General features: G+C 35.1%; 1 protein-coding gene across 10 annotated transcripts in view; it reads right to left on the reverse strand.

Annotated features, from left to right (window-relative positions):
• DMD (dystrophin) overlaps positions 1 to 22,025 on the reverse strand; it is a 990,047-nt gene that overhangs the window by 692,480 nt on the left and 275,542 nt on the right. For all 10 annotated transcript variants that reach the window (XM_066176982.1, XM_066176984.1, XM_066176989.1 and 7 more), the window contains 5 exons: positions 18,735 to 18,854; positions 12,648 to 12,749; positions 12,421 to 12,528; positions 6,670 to 6,849; positions 637 to 812 (listed from right to left, as the gene is read on the reverse strand). In XM_066176982.1, the coding sequence (XP_066033079.1) occupies positions 637 to 812; positions 6,670 to 6,849; positions 12,421 to 12,528; positions 12,648 to 12,749; positions 18,735 to 18,854 (686 nt within the window). The remainder of the gene's footprint in view (positions 1 to 636; positions 813 to 6,669; positions 6,850 to 12,420; positions 12,529 to 12,647; positions 12,750 to 18,734; positions 18,855 to 22,025) is intronic.

Raw genomic sequence — 22,025 nt, forward strand, 5'->3', positions numbered from 1 at the left:
TAATGCTTGAGCCAATTCCGCTTAAACACATCAGAATGTTTTCTCCTGACTTTAACTAGTGTTTAGCATCAGTTTAAAATCCCTTGTCACTTGTGCTTGAGTTACACAAGAAAACAACCTGAAAGTAATAATAATGCATGTTTCATCAAATATTAACTGCCACTGCAGAACTGCTATTTTCACCCCTGACCCATAAGCCCAGACGAATACAATGAACTTTAGAAAGAAGGCAATATCTCCACCAATAGTATTTTGACCATTATAAAACTCTTAAAGAACACAAAAATCTTAGAATTAATGGAATGCTTGCCCATCATCACGTTTTAAGACCCTGGTCATGTGGGATGCCCATGAATGCCATGCATAAGGACTTTAACTGACTATAATTACTATGCAATAGTATTGATGTAGTCATTAATATCCTATACTGCTAAATAGGTGCAACAGAAGTACAGTATAATCCATAACCTGAGCTGAGTGAAGAAAGATAATAATCAGCTGGTACCCTAATAGGGAACAGAAATATAATTTTAAGCTCAAAATAGCATACAGAAAAATATTGTAGTCAAACGACTATTTTTGCATTTTTTTCCAGACTCTATCAGAATTCTCTCTCTGTCTCTTGATGATTCTCACCTCTTCCTAATTTCTGAATCCACAAGGAGTTGCCTTTTTTTGTGGGGTGGAGGTGGTGGGAGTTCCTCTTTAGCATGCTTAACCAGGATTTGCTCTCTTGTGGTCACCATAGTTACAGTTTCCATTACAGTTGTCTGTGTTAGAGACGTCTGAGTGGTAGTGACAGCCTGCGAAATCTGTGAGAAGTACAAAAACAGAGGTCACACATTATTTGAAAGACTTCAGTAAAGATTGTTTGGAGGAGCAATAGAAATAATGAGAAACTGCTCTCATCTGACCATAGGCTGACCTTCAGATAAAAAACATTATATGCAACTCGAGCTGAATTGTTTTATCTGACTCACGCTGTGTGAATAAGATATCTGCAAAAGCCAATATCAAAATCAGGAAGGATTCTAATGAACTTATAGCTCCCTGTAATCCATGCTGAATGAAGAAAAGAAATTAATGGAATTTTACAATGGAATTGAATGATAGCAAATAAATAAAATGTTACTATTACTAAAAATTCATTTCAGACTGCTCCCAGTCTGAAAATTTGCTCCTTGAGAGGTTATAAAGGCATTAAAATGGCACTAAATTACCAATTATTTGTTGTACCATTTTTAGAAATTGTCAAATAGAATGTAATCAACGATAACATACTTGCATGAAAGGGCAGCTAATTTTCTGGCTGGAAATCCTAAATTAGAACACATGCTCTAGAAGGAAAATAATTTTTTATCAGTTTTTATTCCATAATTAAAAGGAAAATATTAAGGGGTCACACCAGATACTAATACCCATGGTATGTAACATTGTAAACACTACCTATGTAATGCATTAAGTTTTGCTCCAGTAATAAGAAAAAAAAATCTTTGTATAGCCGAGCTGCATTAAAAAAAGAATGATGAGAAATATTTTTTGCTAATACTTGTTTTTCACTGCTTGTGCATGTACTGCCTGTTCATACTTTCCATATAACATTTCCCAGCTCAAATGTGGGCAGATGTTCTTAAATCCCTTAACTCATGAGAAATAGGCCACTTCTTTTTTTTTTATTCTGTCAGATGATGGCTCATTTGTCAAAATGCTCTAGTTACAGCTCCAATGACCACCTCACAGTTTAAGGTCAGCGAAATGGAAAATAAAAGAAAAAAACTTATACCCGGGGTAGAAAAAGTTGTGCACCTGAAAAGCCCTGCTTCTTTGCTTTTGCTAATATGCAAGAATTAGAGTTTCCAATTTAACTACAGAAATGCCAGTACCTAAAAGTCCATGAAACTATAAACACATTCATAAATTATCTATTACTTCTTGCATCAGAAACTCAGTAAGAGAATTGAACCAGCTTACTTATTGAGACATAAGTGCTTCTATAAACAGTGAAGAGACAACCAGTACTTACACCTTTCCCACAATGCTTTCTTGCATTGAAGATAAAAAACAGAATGACAAGGAAGGGGGAACACTGTTAACAAGTAGCCTCTTAACAGCAGGCAATTTCAGTAAAGCCAAGAAACCTGAAAAATACCCCAAAAAATTCCTGCCAGCTCTGCTGAATTCTTCACATTGTCTTCTACGCAAAAGTCTTCCTGCTCTTTGTCCAGGCTGACAGTGGAGGTGATGACTGGGGAAGTGCTTTACCACTGTAAATTGTCAGCATTTCCTACAAAGAGCAGTTAACCTAATGCTGTGCTTCCATCTCTGGAAACAGGCAGTAGTCTAGGTTTTAGAGCAGACTGTGGACCAATAGGAAGACTAAAAAATTTAGATTCAGAGCAGATTTTTTAAAACATATATGGATTAAATATGTCAATTGAATAAGCTGCTTGTGACCTGCAGGGATTTGGGTAACATATGAACTACAAAATTCTTTGTAAGAGAAAAACACCAGTTGACTTTTTAATCACTAAAATGTTACTACATAACATTCTTTAGTTATCTCAACAAGATGTATTGATTTTGATTTTTGTTTTCTACAGGATTCATGACAATATTAACTCAGCATTTCCATATATTTTTATTGAAACTCTATTCCATTCTTTTCCGTTTTATTTTAAATAATTAGAGGGCAGAAGGAAAAGAAAGTTAAAGCTTCTGATGTCTAGGGTTCAATGACATTTGAGGATAGAACCTGATGTCATCTCTTCCTGAGCTGACAACACATAAGAACAGAAAGAATTTCTTGCCTATTGCATGATTTTGGGTACAGTCTCTGTTTCTCTTTCCTCTTCTCATAAGATTCTTATTACACTCTTTTTTTTATCCGAAAATCAATGGTAGGATGATGTTTCAGACACCCAGGGTCATATCCTGCTATGTTTTCATTTGTTAATCAATACCAGGGCAGAGTTTCCAGTGAGGAAGGTGTAACACAGAATAAACCACAGCTAGGGCACTGTAGGAATCATCTGCAGCATAATACCAATTACAGGAGTAGCAGCTTCAGCTGGAGATGGGGATCTGCATTTCCAGAGCTGTCAGTGCAACCACTGCTCAGAGCAGTCAAGGCACGATGATGTGGGGGGTAATAATTTGAATGTGAAAACAGTAAAAATGTATATTTCCTCCTTAATCAACAGGAGTGGAGGTTAAATACTATGTCCTTCAAAAGGAGAATGGAGATGTGAATTTAAAGTTCATAATTATTCTCATTAGAGACAGGGTAATACTAAAAGGTAGATTGCAACCTTACTGTGCAAGATGAAGCTGGTTAATATTTAAACTGCATACACTTCAGCGTGCAAAGGAAAATAATTAAAAATATTAGGAATTAGGAAAAAAAGAATTTTTTTAGAAAAACTTAGGAAAAAAACACTTTTATTGGCTTACCTGGTGAATAAAAAAGAAAAGAGAACACAAACACAAAAAAAAAAGTCACAACCAAACAAAAACAAAACAAGAAAAACCAACTCCCCCATAAACCAAACAAAAAACCCCACAAAACCAAACAAGAGCAAAAAAAAAATCCAAACATTTTTTAATCACCACAGTAGTGTGTTTCATGTATTATTCAAAGACAGTGCAAATAATAACTCTATATTTTCTTCATCCCTCTCAGTCCCTGAATAGCAAATGTGGATCTGGGAAGGGGCAATACAGACTAGGGCTTTTACCCACTAGAAAATCCAATGGAAAAGGCTAAGATGACTCACAAGGCTGCAAGTTTAAAGGCTTTCAAACTTGCCAGCAGTATCACATCAAGCCCATCTTTGAAACATGTTAAAACTCAACTCTTTTCCAAGCAGACAAATTCAAATCTTTTTCACCATCTTTAGGCAAACATATGTACAATGTGTGCACAGCACTTGGGTAGTTTTATGGCATTTTATTTCTCATTTATACAGCAGCCTTCCTTTAATGCCAACATTTATTACTGTCTTTGGAAGTGCCCTCTGTCCTGATAAACTCATAATTTTTCTTTACACTCACTTTTAGAGCTGTCATCTGTTCTTTGATGAAATTTATCTCTGTGAGTGGGGAAGTTTGGATGAGGAATGGTGTTTTCTTTAGTTTGGAAAGATTTTCAGTACAATTTAGTGGAGCATAATGAACTCAGCAAAGCTGGGTTTAGACTTTCTGGAAGCTCTGCATCGAGCCTAAGCAAGCTGTCCTTGTCCTTGATTCCACTGTGTGGTCACTGAAGGAAAGCTGACATTTTCATTATGAGGACAAACTGTTTTTTAGATTTCTCTCTCTCTCACACCCTTGCCATCCAGTCATTTGTAGCAGGAGCTCCAGCCATGTGCTCTGATTAGATGCTTGAATTCAAGAGCAATTAATTCAGCCAAATGTGGGAGAGCTCACATTCTACTTTCTGCACTTTTCCTTTGGGATTTATAACTACTTTATACATCTAGTTGGAGAATCATCTTTGAACTGAGCCTGAGGTTGTCTCTTCCATTTAATTTCTTATTTCGTTAACAAGTTATTCATTTGGCGACACTTTATTAAGAAGGGAAATAACTAAGGACAAGCATGCAATTATGAGGGCCTTATGAAAATTATTAATCATAGAATCCTGTAGGTTGGAAAAGACAGTTAAAAACATTGAGTTTAACTATTGACCTAGCTCTGCCAAGTCCACCACTAAACCATGTAAAGTTAATTTTGAAGGCAACAGCTAAGCTTGATGAATAAAACATACATTTTCTGATAGATTTTAGTGGAAAATATTCTATTTTTCACCCTCTTCAAAGTCTCCTCCTCCACAGTTCATGATTAAAGAACATAGTGAGACCTTGCAGTTTTTTCTTGCAGTGTAAACATATAAATGAGCTCTGCAATGAATACATGTAAAGATCTCACTGCAATTATCTGCCCTGCCTAGACAGAAACCCATGGTGACAAGCACACCATCAGTATTTTACAGAAGATACCTCTGAACAGTGTAACAGTGCCTTAGGAACAGGTCCTTCAGCCAGACCTATGTGTGTCATGTTTCCAAAAGGTGAAGCAGCATTCCCATGACAGCGCTTCACTTCTATCCCAAGCAGAGCAGCTTCTCCTTGGAGGAAAAGTTATCCATTGAAGTGTTCTGCTGTGATAGGACATCTACACTGTTTTGGGAATCCAAAGCATCTCCCAGTTTTGCTGATCTATGCTGACAGACTCAGGACTGCTCACTTCAATTCCTGTAATCTAAGTTCCATTTTCAAAACTAGTAACTGCACTTAGGAACCGTCACTAATCTGAACAGGACTTGAAAAAATTGGAGCGACTTTCTAACTTCCTAAAATCCTGTGACCCTAGTCATCCCCAAATTCAAAAACGAATATCTAGAATTTTCCTCTGCTTTGAAACAGGAGCTTTTCTACAGCAAATATACTGTAATGAAAACTTATTTTCAACTCCTAAATGCTGTGTTCACAATATGGTTTTACTTCCGAAGTGAAATTGTGCCCTTCCCCCATTTTCTTCCTTTACATTCCTCCAAAATGTTTTTTTTTTTCCAGTTTCAGCTGCCTTTTCTATGACAGAGCAAACAAATATTAAGGTATGAGTTGAAAGTAAGGTCACTAAGAGGGATTCAGATCACCACATGAAGTATAGCAGCTTTTCTTTAATTACTTAAATATAATTTGGTAGATATATTGCCAGAGAGCAATAAAAAAGGATGGCATGCTCAAGGGAATTAAACCAAACTGACCAGAACTGCGAGAGATCTGTATGGACAGGAAAGAGGTACCTGCTGTAAGATTCTGCTCTGTACTGTGAATTAAAACCCCTTAATATCCATTTCCATTTTCCCAGTCATACAATGACAGCTAAAAAAATAACCCAGTATTAGTGAGATAATGGAATGGAAAAAGGGGAGCAGGTTTGGGTTTAAATCCAGTAAGAAAGAGATGCTAACAAGATGTCTAGGCAAAATAATTGGATATGGGTTTGGATACTACACTACAGCGCTGAATTTTGTTTCATGGTTTAAAACCGCAATTTCTTTTTTTAACATATTACAGTTAACATAAAGCGGTCAAAATAACAGCAGGTTGTATTTTCTCATTGGCACGTTGGTTACAGTTATAGATTGATTTCTTTATTATTCCAAGAAATTTCTTTTTTTTTTGTAGCCTCTCTTTTAATCTGCAAATCAGCATATCATATGCTGAAACAAAATAGCAATCAATTATAAACTGTTAATGTCGAAAAAAAATAATTTCACTTTAACTACCAGACAGTTCTTGCACTGATTTCAGACTATGTGCTATTTCAAAGAGACAGCTATGAAAAAGTGTGTTATTATAGGTTAAAAATAAATTAACTGGAAAGGTATTTTCATTATGGTTTGTATCATCCCTGAAAACATAGTTAACAACCCAAGAAAGTAATCAACACTATAAAGAGAGATTAAAAACTAAAGAGATAAATAAAATTCTGGACAAGTTATATTACAGTTGTATTATGCTGTCCTAAAAATAAAATATGTTTTAAGCAATCATGCAGGGGAAAAAATTAAAACAAGATGACAAACAGGACCAAAACTACTTCAAACATTTGGCTGTCAAAGGATCTGATTGTCACAAACTGATAAAACTGTTTTTTACAAACCTGTTTAGAATTGCTCTCCACCTTCTGCACAAGGCTTTCCCAGCGCTGGGCAAAATTTTCAAGACGACTTTCCAGCTTTTGAGCCACTGCTTTATTTTTCACAGCTACAAGGAGATCTTGGCTGAGCATCTTCAGCTTACTCATCATTTGCCTTTTCATTTCTAGATCTCCTTTTAGGATCTGTTAAACAGAGTAACAGAAGGAAGAACACACATTCACACACACACACACACACACAAAAAAAAAAACCCAACCCAAAAAAAAAAAAAAAACCCACACAAAAAAAAACCAACCAAAAAAACCCCAAAACACCCGCATAAAAGAAAATCAACAAACTTGGCAGAAAAATCATAAGGAGAACATCAGAAAAAACTGAAAATGGGTAAGGGCTTCTATAATTCCATGATGTTGTTTCTATAAAAACTGCTGGCAGAGCTTACATAGCAACATAATATGGCAGGTGGAGAAACTCCAAATATCACAGCAGGCTTCAGGTGATGACATGAATCAAAAAGCTAACAGTTGTGTCACAGGAATAACCTTAAAACTTCACTAATGTTAACAACTATATCAACATGTCAAACAACCTTTCTTTAAAGTTTCAATGTACTTTGTTATATATTGCACATTGAAAAAAAGTTTCCTAGAAAAGAAATACTTGATCCTAAACAAGGATTAAAACATTAAAAATAAATGAACACCAAACAAAGAAACCAACCAAACAAAAAACCAAAACACACTGTGCCAAGGGACCTTTAAACTCCTGAGATCTGTATATGCAAACCTGCCTATGAAACTATTCACAGGCTATTCACAGGTCCAAGGGTCATCCATGGCTCCAGTTCTTACCTGGGTTTACTTTTTAAAGCCTTAACTGGTGATTTCCATTCCTTAAGCATTCATTCTCTACACCCTAATCCTGCTTACCATGGCCAAATTTTGAACTCTCTATGCAGCTGTGGATTGCATTCTAATCCCCAAGGCATGAAAGGGATATTGAAACAAGTGGTTGGACAACAGAATTTAGTCTCCATATACTTTCCTACAGCTCTATAATCCAAAACTGTAATTAAAAATACAACTCAGCAAAAGAAACATTTACTGCCTTTTTAATCATTACTCTCCCTAATCAGATTTGATACATCATAATTATTAATGGTAGATTAATATCAAAATTTAATATCAAAATTTAAATTGATCTATTCCTGAGAAGTAGAAGCTAACTTTAAATTGAAGAATCTCTTTTCAGAGTAGTAGGAGACCTAACAGATGGTGGAAAGTAGATGCAAACCAGCTAGCATGTTAAATTTCAAGCACTGCTATATTTGACCTTTTTTTACGCCTACAGCATCAGAAAAAGCTCATGTGGAAGGCACCATACACCAACTGGGATAATAAAAAATGGTATCCTGTGAAACATTAGTTAGTTCTGAAGAGCAATATTTGATTTCCAATCAGCCAGCCCACAACAGCTGTACAACACACCCGGGAGTCAGCATCAATCCAAGATACCTGGAGCACAAGCAGGAAGTGAAACACTACAAAAAGAAGGATGCTAAAAATTTATTTTAAAGATATTGCTCACTGCAACTTAATAGGCTTTTGTGACAGCTACAGTCAATCTGGAAAACTATACTGGGAGATTCTGTTTTCACATTTCTTCATTAAAAACCTGTCAATGTGCCACAATAACCAAAAATATGCTCTGGGGGTTTTTTTTGGTTTTTTTTTTCCAGTACAAGAATAGACCTAAAATAATAATAGTGACTGCAAAATATGTAATTTGGTAGTTTGGAAAGCAAGGCATCGTAGTTTGCTTTACGAAATTAATTATCAAATATATCAGTCATAACTTCCATCAAGTACATAGTGTAAACCCTGATATTTGAAAATTATAAGGTGACTTCCTTATTTTTGGTGACCTGGCTCCATTTGGGGGGGGGTTAAGTTTTCAGTTGCTTCTTTTTTTCCCTAAAGATCAGAAACTTACTTTTCTCACTGTAATAGTCTAACCAGCAACACCCACTGTAAAGTTAGTTTTCAGCTGCAAAGAAATTTATTCCAGTCAAAAATGGCATAATATCTAACTTATTTTCTATATGTAAAAAACAAAACAAAATTAAACAAAAACAAAACAAAACAACCCAAAAAATTAGGTGAAGCAAAAAAAAAAATAATACTTAACTCTATATTAATGGAATATATACTATAAATATGTAGAGGTAGATCTTGCAAACCTTTTGCAATAGCTCTCAGTATTTTTTACAAAAAAAAAAAAAGAAGAAGAAGAAAAAAAGAAACATGAAAATTTCATTTTACAGACTACAAAATATAGGCCTAGGACATGAAAAGAATCTATCAAGCCTGTGCCATGCATGGCACCAAAATTTCACCTCAGTTCCACATTCTCAGTGCATCACATATTCCAGCTCAGTCCATGTTCTGTTACACCATACACCTCATGCAAGAATTAAAGAGTCAATTATAGAGTCAGTGAATAAATGGTAGGTGGAAAACTAAAAACAAACAAACAACAAAAAAACCACCAATAAACTCAGTTGTTTTAAGGAACTATTTTAAGAACTGGAGCAAATACCCACTAAACAGTTTTTTTGACCTCTTCTGGAAGATCCCAGAAGAGAGCTGATGACAAAGAACATAATTTTTCACATAAATACTAAATAAACCCCTTGAAATAAACAGCACTGTGTGGAGGACTCCACACCAGAACAGGCAGAGGTGCTCTCAAGAAAATTGTCACCCTGTGGAAAGCCCACACAGGAGCAGGCTCCAGTCTGTGGACATTAATGTGATTTAAAAGTCAAGAGTTTTTTTCCTACTGTGAAACAGACCTGTTTCACATCTGTCACTTTAAAATGCTTAGGGCCTTGTAGGAGGGTTGTAGAATTTCAAATCAACAGCCACAATGCTAAATGTTTTAATAAATTACCTTCAGAAATTTCCTTCCATTTAAAGAGACTGGGTAAAGAACACAACCATAATCTGGCAAAGTTCTGCATATAAGTGAGGCAAAAACATAGGCTGGAAGTTCTTATGGCATACCACAATATCAAACCTAAAATTCTTAAGGTCTAGCAGGAACAGCGAATGCTGTGTTTTCTTGCTGGAAATGAATGGACAACTGAGGGATCAAGATATCATTTCGTTAAGAATATAAACATCTTTATTCTAAGTGAAAAGGTGTATTTTTATTCCCTCACAAACTTGCTTTTACAATTCAGATCTAATTATAAGAATGATCCTTGGTGACAGCTTCTCCTCTACTACATTCAAACACATGTCAAAATAAAATACACCAAAAGACAGGCACAACATGCATGTCAGGGTCAGGGCAATATGATCCCATTTTTTCCTATTTCTAAAAGCCTGTCTAAGAGGTCAATCTAATCTCTGCAAAAAAACACCATGTGGCTGATATATTGGTACATATTCCCGAAGGTTCAGACAAAATTAAAATAGTAAATTGCAATACACAAAACGTCTAGCAATTTGGCATTGTGCGAATGTAAAAATACATACTCACTGGAATTTGGAAACAACTGCTACTAGATCTAAAAACTGATAGAGGGAATTCCAAAAGCAAAAGCTACTATTCTGCTGCAAATTAAAGACACTAAAGAGGCAGTTTCCTTCTAGCATAGCACCAATATTCAAATACCTAAATTACTGCATTATGAATCATGTTTCTAAAAAGATCAGAGTTATTCATGTGTAAAAAAGAGCAAGCTGCAATTAATAAACTCCACCTTTTCTGTTTAGGTTGACATGATTCTTGTTGAAGTTCAGGGCTATGGAAAAATGATTTTATTTACTATTTTATGTTGTTCACCTGGTTTCCTGAAAGACCACAATTATATCACAACAATAATGCGTAACAATTTAAACTGGCAGCATAATTTTAACATAATTTTAACTTCATAAGAGTTCATTAATGAAACATACAAAAATACTACGAAAATGTTTCCTTAACATCATATTTCCAAGCAGTTCTGAAAGGTACCCATACTGCCCCTATACTTAACACTTGCAAACCCTTAACAGTCTGCTACTTCACAATTTGTGACAAACATTTCAACCCTCTCTACCTATGTCCTCTAGCAACCATCTGAAATCCAAAAGTACACATATTTTGAATAAATTTGAATCTCTTTTAATACATTTTTCTTCATGAAGGTACTCTAAAGTTGCACTCTAAAGAGACTGAGTTGTCCCTAATCCATTTTGTGTTAACACCTGGCTTGAAGTCAGGTTCAAGATTGCTCACGTTAGATTGCTGGATTTTCCAAGAAGTATAAACACTGAAGGTAAGTACAAGTTTTCCTTCCTTTACAAAGAAGTTTACTTATTCTTAAGCAATCTTTAATCAAAATCCAAGTCTGTACTTCTAAATGCACATTTTTATTAACCACTAAAGAATTGTAGAAGGAAAAAAAAAGGAAGAGGAGAAAAACCCCTATATGTGGCAGTGTAATACTTAGCATCTCAGGATGATGCTAAAAATCAATCTTTTTGTTCTTCAATTAACTACTGAGTCATTTTATGAATCAAAGGAATATCTACCAATAATTTTGACAAGCTACAGTGGAATTCAGCAATCAGTCTGCAAGTTTATATTTTTTAGGCTTTATATATTTGTATATGTGAGGATAAAATAGATTGAATTTTAGAAACATCACAGTTATTTAACCTCAGAGATAATGGTATTTCTATCAGCCCAGAGTCTGAATGTTTCTACTTTCAATACAGAATGAGGAGAAGGACATAGATCCTTAATTAATTTTTAAAAATCTAAGGTTGAACCTTAAATACATATAACCAAGATACCTATATCCAGTAAAAATATTTAATGAACAATATATAGTTGATTTATATGGCATATTTATTACTTAATAATTCATAATAACTAATTAATAAAGAAATAATAATGCCTCAAAAGGTTACCAGTTTTTTCCTAATCAAGCAATATTTCACCTAATTTAACCAAAGCATGGACATGACTGTTTTGTTTCCCCTAAATACTGGGCAGTCATCATTATATAAGATGAACATACAGAAACAACGCATACTGTATCATTTTCTTTAAAAAGGTCCTACTGCTGAAAAGTCATTGGCAAGTCCAGGCTGCCACAAGTTTTTCACTTCTACAGGCACAGCCAGGCCCACTTTCTGTCCATAAAGACACAGTGAGGAATTTGCTGAAGAGTGAAGTGGAGGATGTGGTGCAAAGGCTGTGCTTTGTGCCTGTAACTACATTTCCGATGCTGAGGTACAGTCGGAAAGTAACACTAATTTCAACATTTCATAACTTCTGAGCCTTCTTCTTTTTCAAGTTCAAGGAACGAATGACAGGGTTTGGTGTAGGGTAAGTACTTCCTCATATGCATGTTCCTTTGCACATAGGTATATTTAGTCTGACTCACAATATATATACACCAACACTATCAACAAAGGAACTTTCACTGTAAAAGTATACATATTTCTAAGATGCCCAAATTCTATTTTATTTCTCAAACTTTTGATCAAAGATACAACCAAGAAAAACATCTCTATTTAGTGGTTCCCTTATCAGCAGGGCTATGGACCAACCTATTCCATCCACAGGAGGCAAAGCCCACTTCCCAAGTATGAAACAGATGTTCTGGTAAACTCTACAGTCTGAGAGCAGGGTAAAGCCATGTGATGAATCTACCAGGAAGCTGAATATAAAATAGAAGAATGAAAAATACATACAGCTAATTTGCTTAGATTGGTCAGCATTTCATTCTGATCTTCAAAGCCAGTTGTATGAATTTTGCTCACAGCATCCTCTTTCTCAGTAAGCCATGCATCAAAAAGGCACTGAAATAAAATTGGAGAGAAAAAGCTTCAGTCAGGCCTTTCCTATGAATATATATAAAATTATATTTCCTATAATGTTTTGAAGAACATTCCAATTTATAACTTAAAAAGCTACTGACCTGCTCTTCTGCAAAATGCTGCCATTTACGAAGAATATCTTGGAGAAGGACCCATCGTTCTTCTGTCCATCTACAGATGGCTGCCCACCGTTTTCCAAAGTGCTGGAGAGAAAGAAACACAAAGAAGAGTTTTGCATTTTACTTTTTTTTCTTCCTAAACAAAGAAAGCTGTTTTCCCCATGGCATTATAAATTTTTAAGGGAAGAATTTTCCTTTTTCACTCTTTTTCAGGCATATGTCTTTAAAATATGTTGCATATCACACTGAAATGGATTTTAGGACCATTTGAAATTATATCAAAATGGACAGAATAGGGAAAGCAATAGATCTAAACACAGAATATTTTAATACTAAACTACAGACATCAGTCTTCTAGCAAGTCTCTAGTACTACAGTTTCAAAAAAATGCTCTCTTTCAAAACTTTAAGATGCCCAAAACTGAACTACTTGAAACATAAACTTGATGGTCAAAGATGTAGCCAAAGCAAAAAAACAACAACAAAAAAAGAAAACAAACAAACAAACAAAAAAACTCCAACAAAAACAAACATTTGGCTTTTAAATTGCATCATCAGTACAGTTGGCCAAAGTTGTTACCTTTTTTTAAAATAATGCTGTGGGGAAAAAAAACCCCTGATAAACTTCCACACCAGGACAAATCCCACTGAGGTTTCCCAGGTATTTTTAGCATTTGCTACTATGTATGTATTTAAATTCCACAAAACACCAACCATATTGTTCTCTTCTCCCTTATTTTAGTTAATGATAGAAAACTTTTATTGCAATGATTTATAGTGACTTAATACCCTCTGGACACCAAATGCAAATTATTCAGCTGCTCCCAAATTAAAACAAACAAACAAACAAACAAATCAAACAAACAAAAAACCCCACCTCTTTCGTAGAAGACACTCTACACTACTGTGTTCTTAATTTTTCATCCCCTTCGAAAGCATATCCTGACAAAAAGATAATAGTTTCTTCCTTTTTACTTATTTAGTTATTTACTTCATGACACTTATGGGTCCCTTAGAACTTGAGATATTATATGATGCTATATCTTTTGTATTTACATATTTTTCATAGAGATTACAATTTAATTTTAGAAAAAATGTACCATCCAAATAGCGGATTCTTAAAACCAAGATTAAAATTAGAACTGTATTTTCTACCAGGAAGGAAAAATTTAAGTTTCTCTTCCTCTCTTCCTAGGATATGGAAGAAAAAATTTCAGAATGCCATCTAAATTTGTTGCTTTAACAGATTTTTTGTCAGTGTAAAAAGTCGGCAGATACAATTTTCCATTCATTGGACACTAAAACCATAAAAATCTTCAATTGAATATTATTTACCTTGCTAAGTACAAGTTCAAAAATCACAAGCGTATCTTTCCTCACATATATTTTATAAAAATCTTTAAATCTGAGTAACTTTTAAATAGTTCACATCCAAGCAGCTGACTTTTCTCAATTACCACGAAAAAAAAAAAATTCTCTCAACAACAGCAATAACATTTCCATCAATTATCACTGTGGTACACCATCAAAAGTATTTTTTGTTTGGTCCTCTAGAAAACACCAAAACCTCAAAAGAACAAGATCAAACATCTGGCTCTGCATTAACTGTGAGAAATATATTGACTTGCACAGCAAAAAAAGTTAATACAAAATGGCATTTTCAGTATACAATTTCAGAGCTACAAAACCTTTTTTTTTCCCTCAATAATTTGACAAGATCTTTTATTTTAATAAAGTAAGCAAAATCATCAAGTAACTGCACTGATAAAAGTGCTGATTCTGTGACCTACCTTAAATCTAGTTATTTCTCACGAGAGGCCATAACAGCCATGAGACCAAGATACACTACTTGTTTGAATGGATTTAAGACATGAAGTTTCAAGTTTGAAATATCATGTCAGGACTGTTATTTATAAAGTAGTTATTATACTAAATCACATAGTGCTCAACTTTAACTCTCTGTTCACATCAAACAGTTGCCTGTGTGATGCCCAGAAACTCAGACTGCTCCAAGTGTTCCTAAAAACTAGGAAAACAAATTTTCAGAGAAATTGGCTGAATCCACACTAACAAGTAAAATGCCCTCCTGTAAAAAAATGCCTTTTCTTACAGCCCTAACTTGAATTTTTAGAGAAATCTGCACGCAAAAGATTTTTTTTTCCAACTCAGAGACCTCCGAAAGAATATTTCTTATGACTACCAAAAGCAGAAGATGAAATATTTTAGTCTGCTAAAAAGTCAAAGTAAGAAGGCACAAGAACAGAAGAAAATGAGTAAAAAATAACTCTTGGGAACACTGGACTAAAATAATGTACTGCAAGCCTGCAACTAACAGAGCTTATTTGATAAATGCTTTTCTAATCAAGTATAGTTCTCCACTTTTTAAAATAATGAGAAAAAGTGGAAAAATGCTTTTGCCTATATCCAAAATTAATTCTTTGGAGCTGAATATTTATCCCATTCACAGAATTTCTACCAAACAACAGTAAGTTTTGTGTGCAGTTCTGAAATGGTCAACAATTCATACACCAACACATGAAGTGGGAGAAACAAACAGGATGAACTGGAAGCACTGGTCAGGTCCCACAGCTGGGATATTGATGAGACTTGGTGTAATGAGTCCCATGGCTGGAAATCTGGGATGGGGAACTCCAGGCTGCTCAGGATGTAAACTATTCTTCAGGGAATTAGGAGAAATTTCTAGATCAGTAGCCCTTGTCCTTATGGGAGATTTCAACTTCCCAGGCATCAACCAGGAATATCATGCAACTGTTGTGATAAGCAGGTCTAGGAAATCCCTGAAGTCTGTAGGATGCAACTTCCTGTCATAAGTGCTCAGTGAGTCAACTGCAATAGTCTACTCATTCTTTAACATTCCTCAGTTATTTTGATGTATTTTTACAAGAACTACCCATACATCATCTTCAATCAAAGGACAGTACCCTGAATAATATGGATATATAATCCTGGAAAATACACTCTCAGCTGCTTTCCCCCAGCCGAGGAATAAGCCATCAAATAGCATTTGATACACTTAATACAGATTTCTTTCTAGCACAGACTCTGACCCCTGAAGTCTGGGGAAGCCTCTAATTTGAGCTAGCTCACAAGAGACCTTAAGAGACCTGTTGTCTGCTGGGTATAATTAAGGAAAAAAAAAATCTCCCTGCATTCATGGCTTCTGTATCTTATCCAGCCATTTCTCTGAGCTGGAGATAATTCCCTCCATTTTTCCTGTAGAAACGAGTCAGAGTACAGCAACAGCTTTGCTGCTAAAGTGGTTTGATTTTGCACCATTAAATATAGATTTGAGCTTTATTCCTCAGCTGCCTTGGCAGATCCATGGATTGAGTTTAATTGGGGTCCTGGAGTTTTAAGTCTAAATAGCGGGTTCTTAGTAGCAGCATAAACAGAGCCTCTCAGTATGTCACACATTGATATGTTATGTAAGCAAAGTAGTGTAAAAGTAGTTTTAATATTCAGACTCATCTGGTCTAGCTGTAGTCTCTCAAAGTACCTGAGGGAGACAGCTGTTTCTAAGAAAAGCCCTGAAACTGTGTTTAGTTTTAGTTTTAGTTTTCTAAGCAAGGGCAAATTTTCAATTAATAAGTTGTTTCAGGGGACACTTTTGGCTTCTACACCATTAATTGCCTCTTAAATAGATACGGGTTTGCCAATACAGTAAGACTTATAAACTTCTATACAATTAATTTAAAATCAGCATAGATTCTTGCCAACCTTCCTGAGACCTAAAATCTCAAAAAGTTTATTTTAGGCTTCAAAAAATTGTCTTATACAGACATTTGGAAAAAAAAAAAACCCACCAAAATCCACAATACATACAAAAGATATTTTTATGTATTGAAATATTTCAGGGATCACCACCTCAGAAAGAAAAACAGAACTGAATTGCACCTGCTTGGAAAATGCATCTTTGACTATTACATGGAAATAACTGCTCACTTTTCTTCCTAATCTGATCCTGACCAGCACCTCAGTGAGGCAGTCTTATTAAGGTCTTTTGTCTGACAGTTCATGCTCTTGTTTTGTTCTACTTCTAGAAGTCAGACTGACAGACATATAATCAAGCTTGGAACTTTCCTCCATTGTGCTTTTTGTCAAATGCTCTAATGATTCTGCCTGTCAACACATTTTATCTCCTGTGCTTATATTCAGACTGCAAGAGATATATATTAAAAAAAAAATCAAACAGTTTCTGTACACAAAAAAGAGGTGTAACATTTCACAAGGAGGGCAGGTGAACTATGGTACCTCCTTTCTCCTGGGCATTAAAGTATGAAACTTTCCACACCTCCCTAGACCTCTAAACCCTATCGCTTTATATCTGTACTTGGGTTTTATCAACATCTGTGCTATTGCTACATATTCTGTGACTTCCAGAGCAATGGAATTATAATATTTACTCTCAGATTCTTCTGTAAGAAATAGTGAATAAAGGACATAACAGGAGAGCAAATGGACTGTTCCGTACCACCCCATGCTCTGCTCAGAAGTGACCTGTGCTGCAGGGTGAGGGACTCAGGAATTGTCTTTCTACCATCTTTCCAGGAATGTACTTTTTCCAAGACAGTAATAATTGGTGCTTTCTGCATTAGTACAGTTACAAATTGTGTATGTCCACTGCGTTTCATTTACATTAATTATTCATTATGTTTCTTTAAGGTATTGCAGTAATGTCTGAGCTGTATTTCATGCTTTATTCCGATACGAGTCAGCCATAGATGTTGCACAGGATACTGGTGGTGCCCTTCCAACCACTGTAAGAATATGGGATGAAGCTGTGTCACCTGGTGTTCCCTTAATTCTTCTTTCCGAAGATGTGAAATTAGATTAATTGTCTAGCAATCCAGCAATGATTCGTTTTCCACACTATTGAAGACTCATTTCTACATCTTCTAATTCATGAAGTGCCGTAAATATCAAATACTGCTAAGTATTTTCTCTCTTCTATTTAAGGTATTTTACAAGTTTAGTTTAGCTTTTGGAAGCATGTTCTTGCTAGGGATCTGCTTTATTCCACTGAACTATTCCAAGGAGCTGGCTGGCAAGAAATTCTGGAAGGTTACGACTATTTTGAGCATGTGCACCACAGTTCTGACACTTAAGATGAAGTCAGAAAGAATTAATAATTATGGATCAGTAGAGGCTGCATTGTTATCTTGGCTGGGTTGTGCTCCTTGAGTCACTAAGTAGCTGCAGTAGAGAAAACTGAGAATTACATTTGAAGTGGCACTGCTCAGCACCTCAGCCAAACGTATTCTAAATTCCAAACCAATTACTTATTTATTGGCATTGGTACCCAAATTAGCTACATTCAAGACAACACACATGAATCTGTCTGTGCCACAGCTATACCTTCTGGCTGAATGTATTGATTGCTTCTCTAGAGAAACCTTGGGTGTTAATGATTTAGAATCCACAAACTCTTATTTTTTAGGTAATAAAGCAAAATGAAAGAAAAACACTTTCTCCTCTCTGAAGGAGAAAAAATAGAAGGAATCTTGGCTGTAATACTGCAATCCCCTTAGAGCTGTGTGCCTGGAGAGCTGACCACCAACACAAGAGAACCCTCCTTCAATGTATATCAACATTAATTATTGACTTTTGTTTATCCAATTTCATTCAGAAGTTATAGAAAGAGCATTGGAATATAAATGATACAGCAGCAGCAACTTTTATAGTGAACATTTACTATGAGCAACTTAATATTTGAAAAACTTTTAGAATATCTTGGCTGCTAGTTCTGTCACAAATGTATCTCCAGTGTGTCATTCTTTTAAGGATACTCAAGTGATTGTATTTAGGAAATACAATTAAATGATACTTCCCTTCGTTTCCTAAGAAACACAGCGATGAGAAAATAATGGGAAATAAATTATGACTTTCCCCCCAAAAGCGCTTTAGAAAAATACAGAATAATCTTAATATTACTCAATAGCAATTGTTTGTCTACAAATTCTGATCCTGTGCACATTCACTATCTGTTTTCTTTATTTAAAAAATATCATATTTCAATCTTTTGGGACCAAAATTGCCATTTAGCCATTACCTGAAGCTGCTCTTCCAGTGCAGCAGTAGCTCTGTCACCACTGTTTTCATCCACCACCACTACCATATGGGTTAGGGAATTCACCTTGACTTGTTCCTGCTCCAGATCTTCTTGAAATGCCTGTAATGAAACATAACACATGTGCCTGTGTTAGAGAATGTGTTCCAAATTTAAAAAAAAAAAAAGTGTACCACTGACTGATTACCTTGCATAACTGACTAACTATGAGAACTCCAGAGCTTAGTTACTTGCTCACAAGTCCCAACTCTTAATACAATATTCCAGACTGAAAATTTGGCTCAAGAAATAATTTGTTGAGTTTATGTAGCTGATTTACAGATATCCATGTAATACATGTACATACCAATAGCCTGCAGATTTTAAATAGCCACTGACTTCAATTTTGTACTTCATATTATTGTATGAAAACTTTTTTTTTTTCCCAAAATTGTAAGAATATAAAAAAATCACATAGGTTTCACTAAACAAGCACTTACTAACTTCAGCTTTGCACCCCTACAATATCACTCACAGAGGAGAAAACTGATCAGGAGGTGACCTACTATTAGGAAACTCATGCAGCACCCTAGCTTCACTCACTGCAGAAACCAGGAAACTAAACAAGAAACAAAGGCATTTCGTGATTTCTGCATGTCTGATGAAAAATTTCGGGGTTTGGTTTTTAGGTTTTTTTTTTGTTGGTTTTTTTTTTTTTGGGGGGGGGAGGGGGAGGGTTGGGTTTGTTTTTTTTTTTTTTTGTTTTTTTTTTTTTTTTTTTGTTTTTGTTTTTGTTTTGTTTTGTTTTGGTTTTTTTTTCACCCTCACTTGCTATAAAGGATGGAACCCCTCCCTTGCTATACTTAACAAAACCAAAACCTGCCCAGCTCTGGCACCACAGCAGCCAGACCTGTTTTCTCTTTCCTTTGCTCAGGTGCAGCAAGAGGACACAACAAAAATGGAAATGAAAATTAAAACCACAGAGAAGACTTCATATCACTCCCCTGAAAAAAATCCGAGTGTATGCAGGACTCCACCTTGCCTGACAGACTCTTTAGGTGTCTCTAACTTGCCTCAAACCAACAAAAGAATGGGGGAAACCAAAGTCCTCGATTACGTTCTCAGTACTTCAGCTGACTGTGTTCTAGGGATTAATGCATATATAGTGGGATAGTTACAGTCTGAAACTGTAAATGGCTTTGTCACAGAAGAAACTTTGACTGTGTTACTATGTTGAATTTCACAATGTTGTGGTTTCCTGATGCTTTTTCAGAGTAATTAACTCAGGTATGAAGTGAATTACTGCTGAAAATAAGGTCACACATTCGAAAACTCTTTTTCATGAAACATCTAACTTTTATGTGAAAATTAAAAAAAAAATAAAAACCAAAACATAATGTGGTTATAAGCAATATGAAAGGAATTCACAGACTACTTTGTTTTTAGGGCATAAATATCTTACCACCCGTTTCAGAGTTAATTTCTTTCATGGGCTTATTGAGACAATACAAAGAATTCTCCTTTTTCTGACTTTCATGCCTGTGAGTACCATTTGCTTCAGAGGCTAGACTATAAAAATATTCTCAAGGACTGTGAAGTATACTAAATTGTTAGAGTCATCCCCGGAATTTAGACTTCTCAACATTCTACAACCCAGCATTTGAAAGGGAAGAGGAGGCAGAGCAGTCATGGATTAGAGTGTATAATACAACTTGCATCCCCCACGTTTAACCTCCTCTTTAAGCTAAACAAAACAAATTCATCACTCCCTAACTCTATAGCCATGGACAAGGTGACTTTTATTTCCTTATTAGCTGGAATCTGACAGATGGCATCCCAGAACAAAACCAGAGTTAGCAGGAGTGGGTGGCACTCTGGAGGTGGGAGTCTCACACACATTGTGAAAGACTTGAGAAGTCATGGAACAGATGAACCAGAAAGTTGAACCATCTTCAGGCAGATTCAATTTACTCTGAAGTAAAGAATGTTCTTTATAACCCAAGTGTCTATTTTTACCATGAAATTCATTAGTGAGAATTGTTTGTTTACAGGAACAGGAATTTATGATGGACAGTTTCAAGGCAAGACCACACTCTGTTCAAATAATTTAAATGGAAATTTCTAACAAGTTGTCCTAAATATTATTTATTTAATAATAAATTAAATTATTAATTTTAGTCCCTTAAATTTTCAGGGACTGAAAATGTAAGATGGATATAGATATTGATGAATAAAGATAGCAATAAGAGAAACTCGTAAAACTCCACAATTCCTTTAATTCCTATCTATCAGGTAGGATACCTTACACAACTGAAACATAATCTAGTTCAAAGTAAATAAAAATGCCCACCAAAGTCACCCAAGTACACAAAGACAAATCCATCCTGATATTTGGACACTGAAGAAGTGTCCCATTTTACCTTTTAAATTAATTTGAAGTACTAAAAATCCTAGGACTAAAAAAGGCTTAGATGTTTTTAGAAACTTAATGAAACTATAAAAAATTACTAATTATATATGGCATAATATAAATTTGGAATAATAAACCCAATGCAATTAAAAGCAAAATTTTTAAATTAATTATAACATTTCCAATACAATATTCTGCTTGGACAGCTCCATAGTGCTTAGATTTTTACTAAAAAGTGACTTTCTCCCTTTACAAAATAACAAGGAAGGGATAATTGTAACAGGAGAAAAAAGACTTAAAATGCTACTGCAAAACAAAACAGAGTAAAACAAAAAAAAAAAAAACCCACCCCACAACTGAAATGTTTAATTATTCTTCCAAAATATACTGACTACACCAGATTTCTTACCAGAACTCTGTACCTTCCTAACGGCATTAAATTCTCTACTTCACCATTTCAATCCACTCACAAAATTTTCAGTACTGTCAAGATAACAACCTCATATATTTTGGACCTAAGCGGCATGCTGGGAAGAATGTTGTGTTCCTTCTCTGGTCTGACTGTTGGTTGCCATTCCCAATGAACATTAGTGGGTTGGTTTTTGTTTGGTTGGTTTCTTCTTGGTCTTTTTTTTTTTTTTTTTAATACAACCCAGCAAAGAAACTGAAGTGCCAGTCACAAGAACTCAAGACCAATATTTTTGTAACATCATTTTAAAATACATAGAATAAAGAAATCAGATGTATGGAAATCATAAGTCAAAGGGGGATACATAGCATTAAATAAATAGAGTGAAAAGTACCTACTAATGAACAGGTAAAGAGAGGGAGGCAAAATTATTAGGGTAAAGAGAAGACAGAGGCAAGATGACAACAACCCAAAG

This window comes from Chamaea fasciata, unplaced genomic scaffold (assembly GCF_029207755.1).
Source record: "Chamaea fasciata isolate MVZ Bird 193981 ecotype frontalis unplaced genomic scaffold, bChaFas1.0.hap1 SCAF_2, whole genome shotgun sequence".
Taxonomy (NCBI): domain Eukaryota; kingdom Metazoa; phylum Chordata; class Aves; order Passeriformes; family Sylviidae; genus Chamaea; species Chamaea fasciata.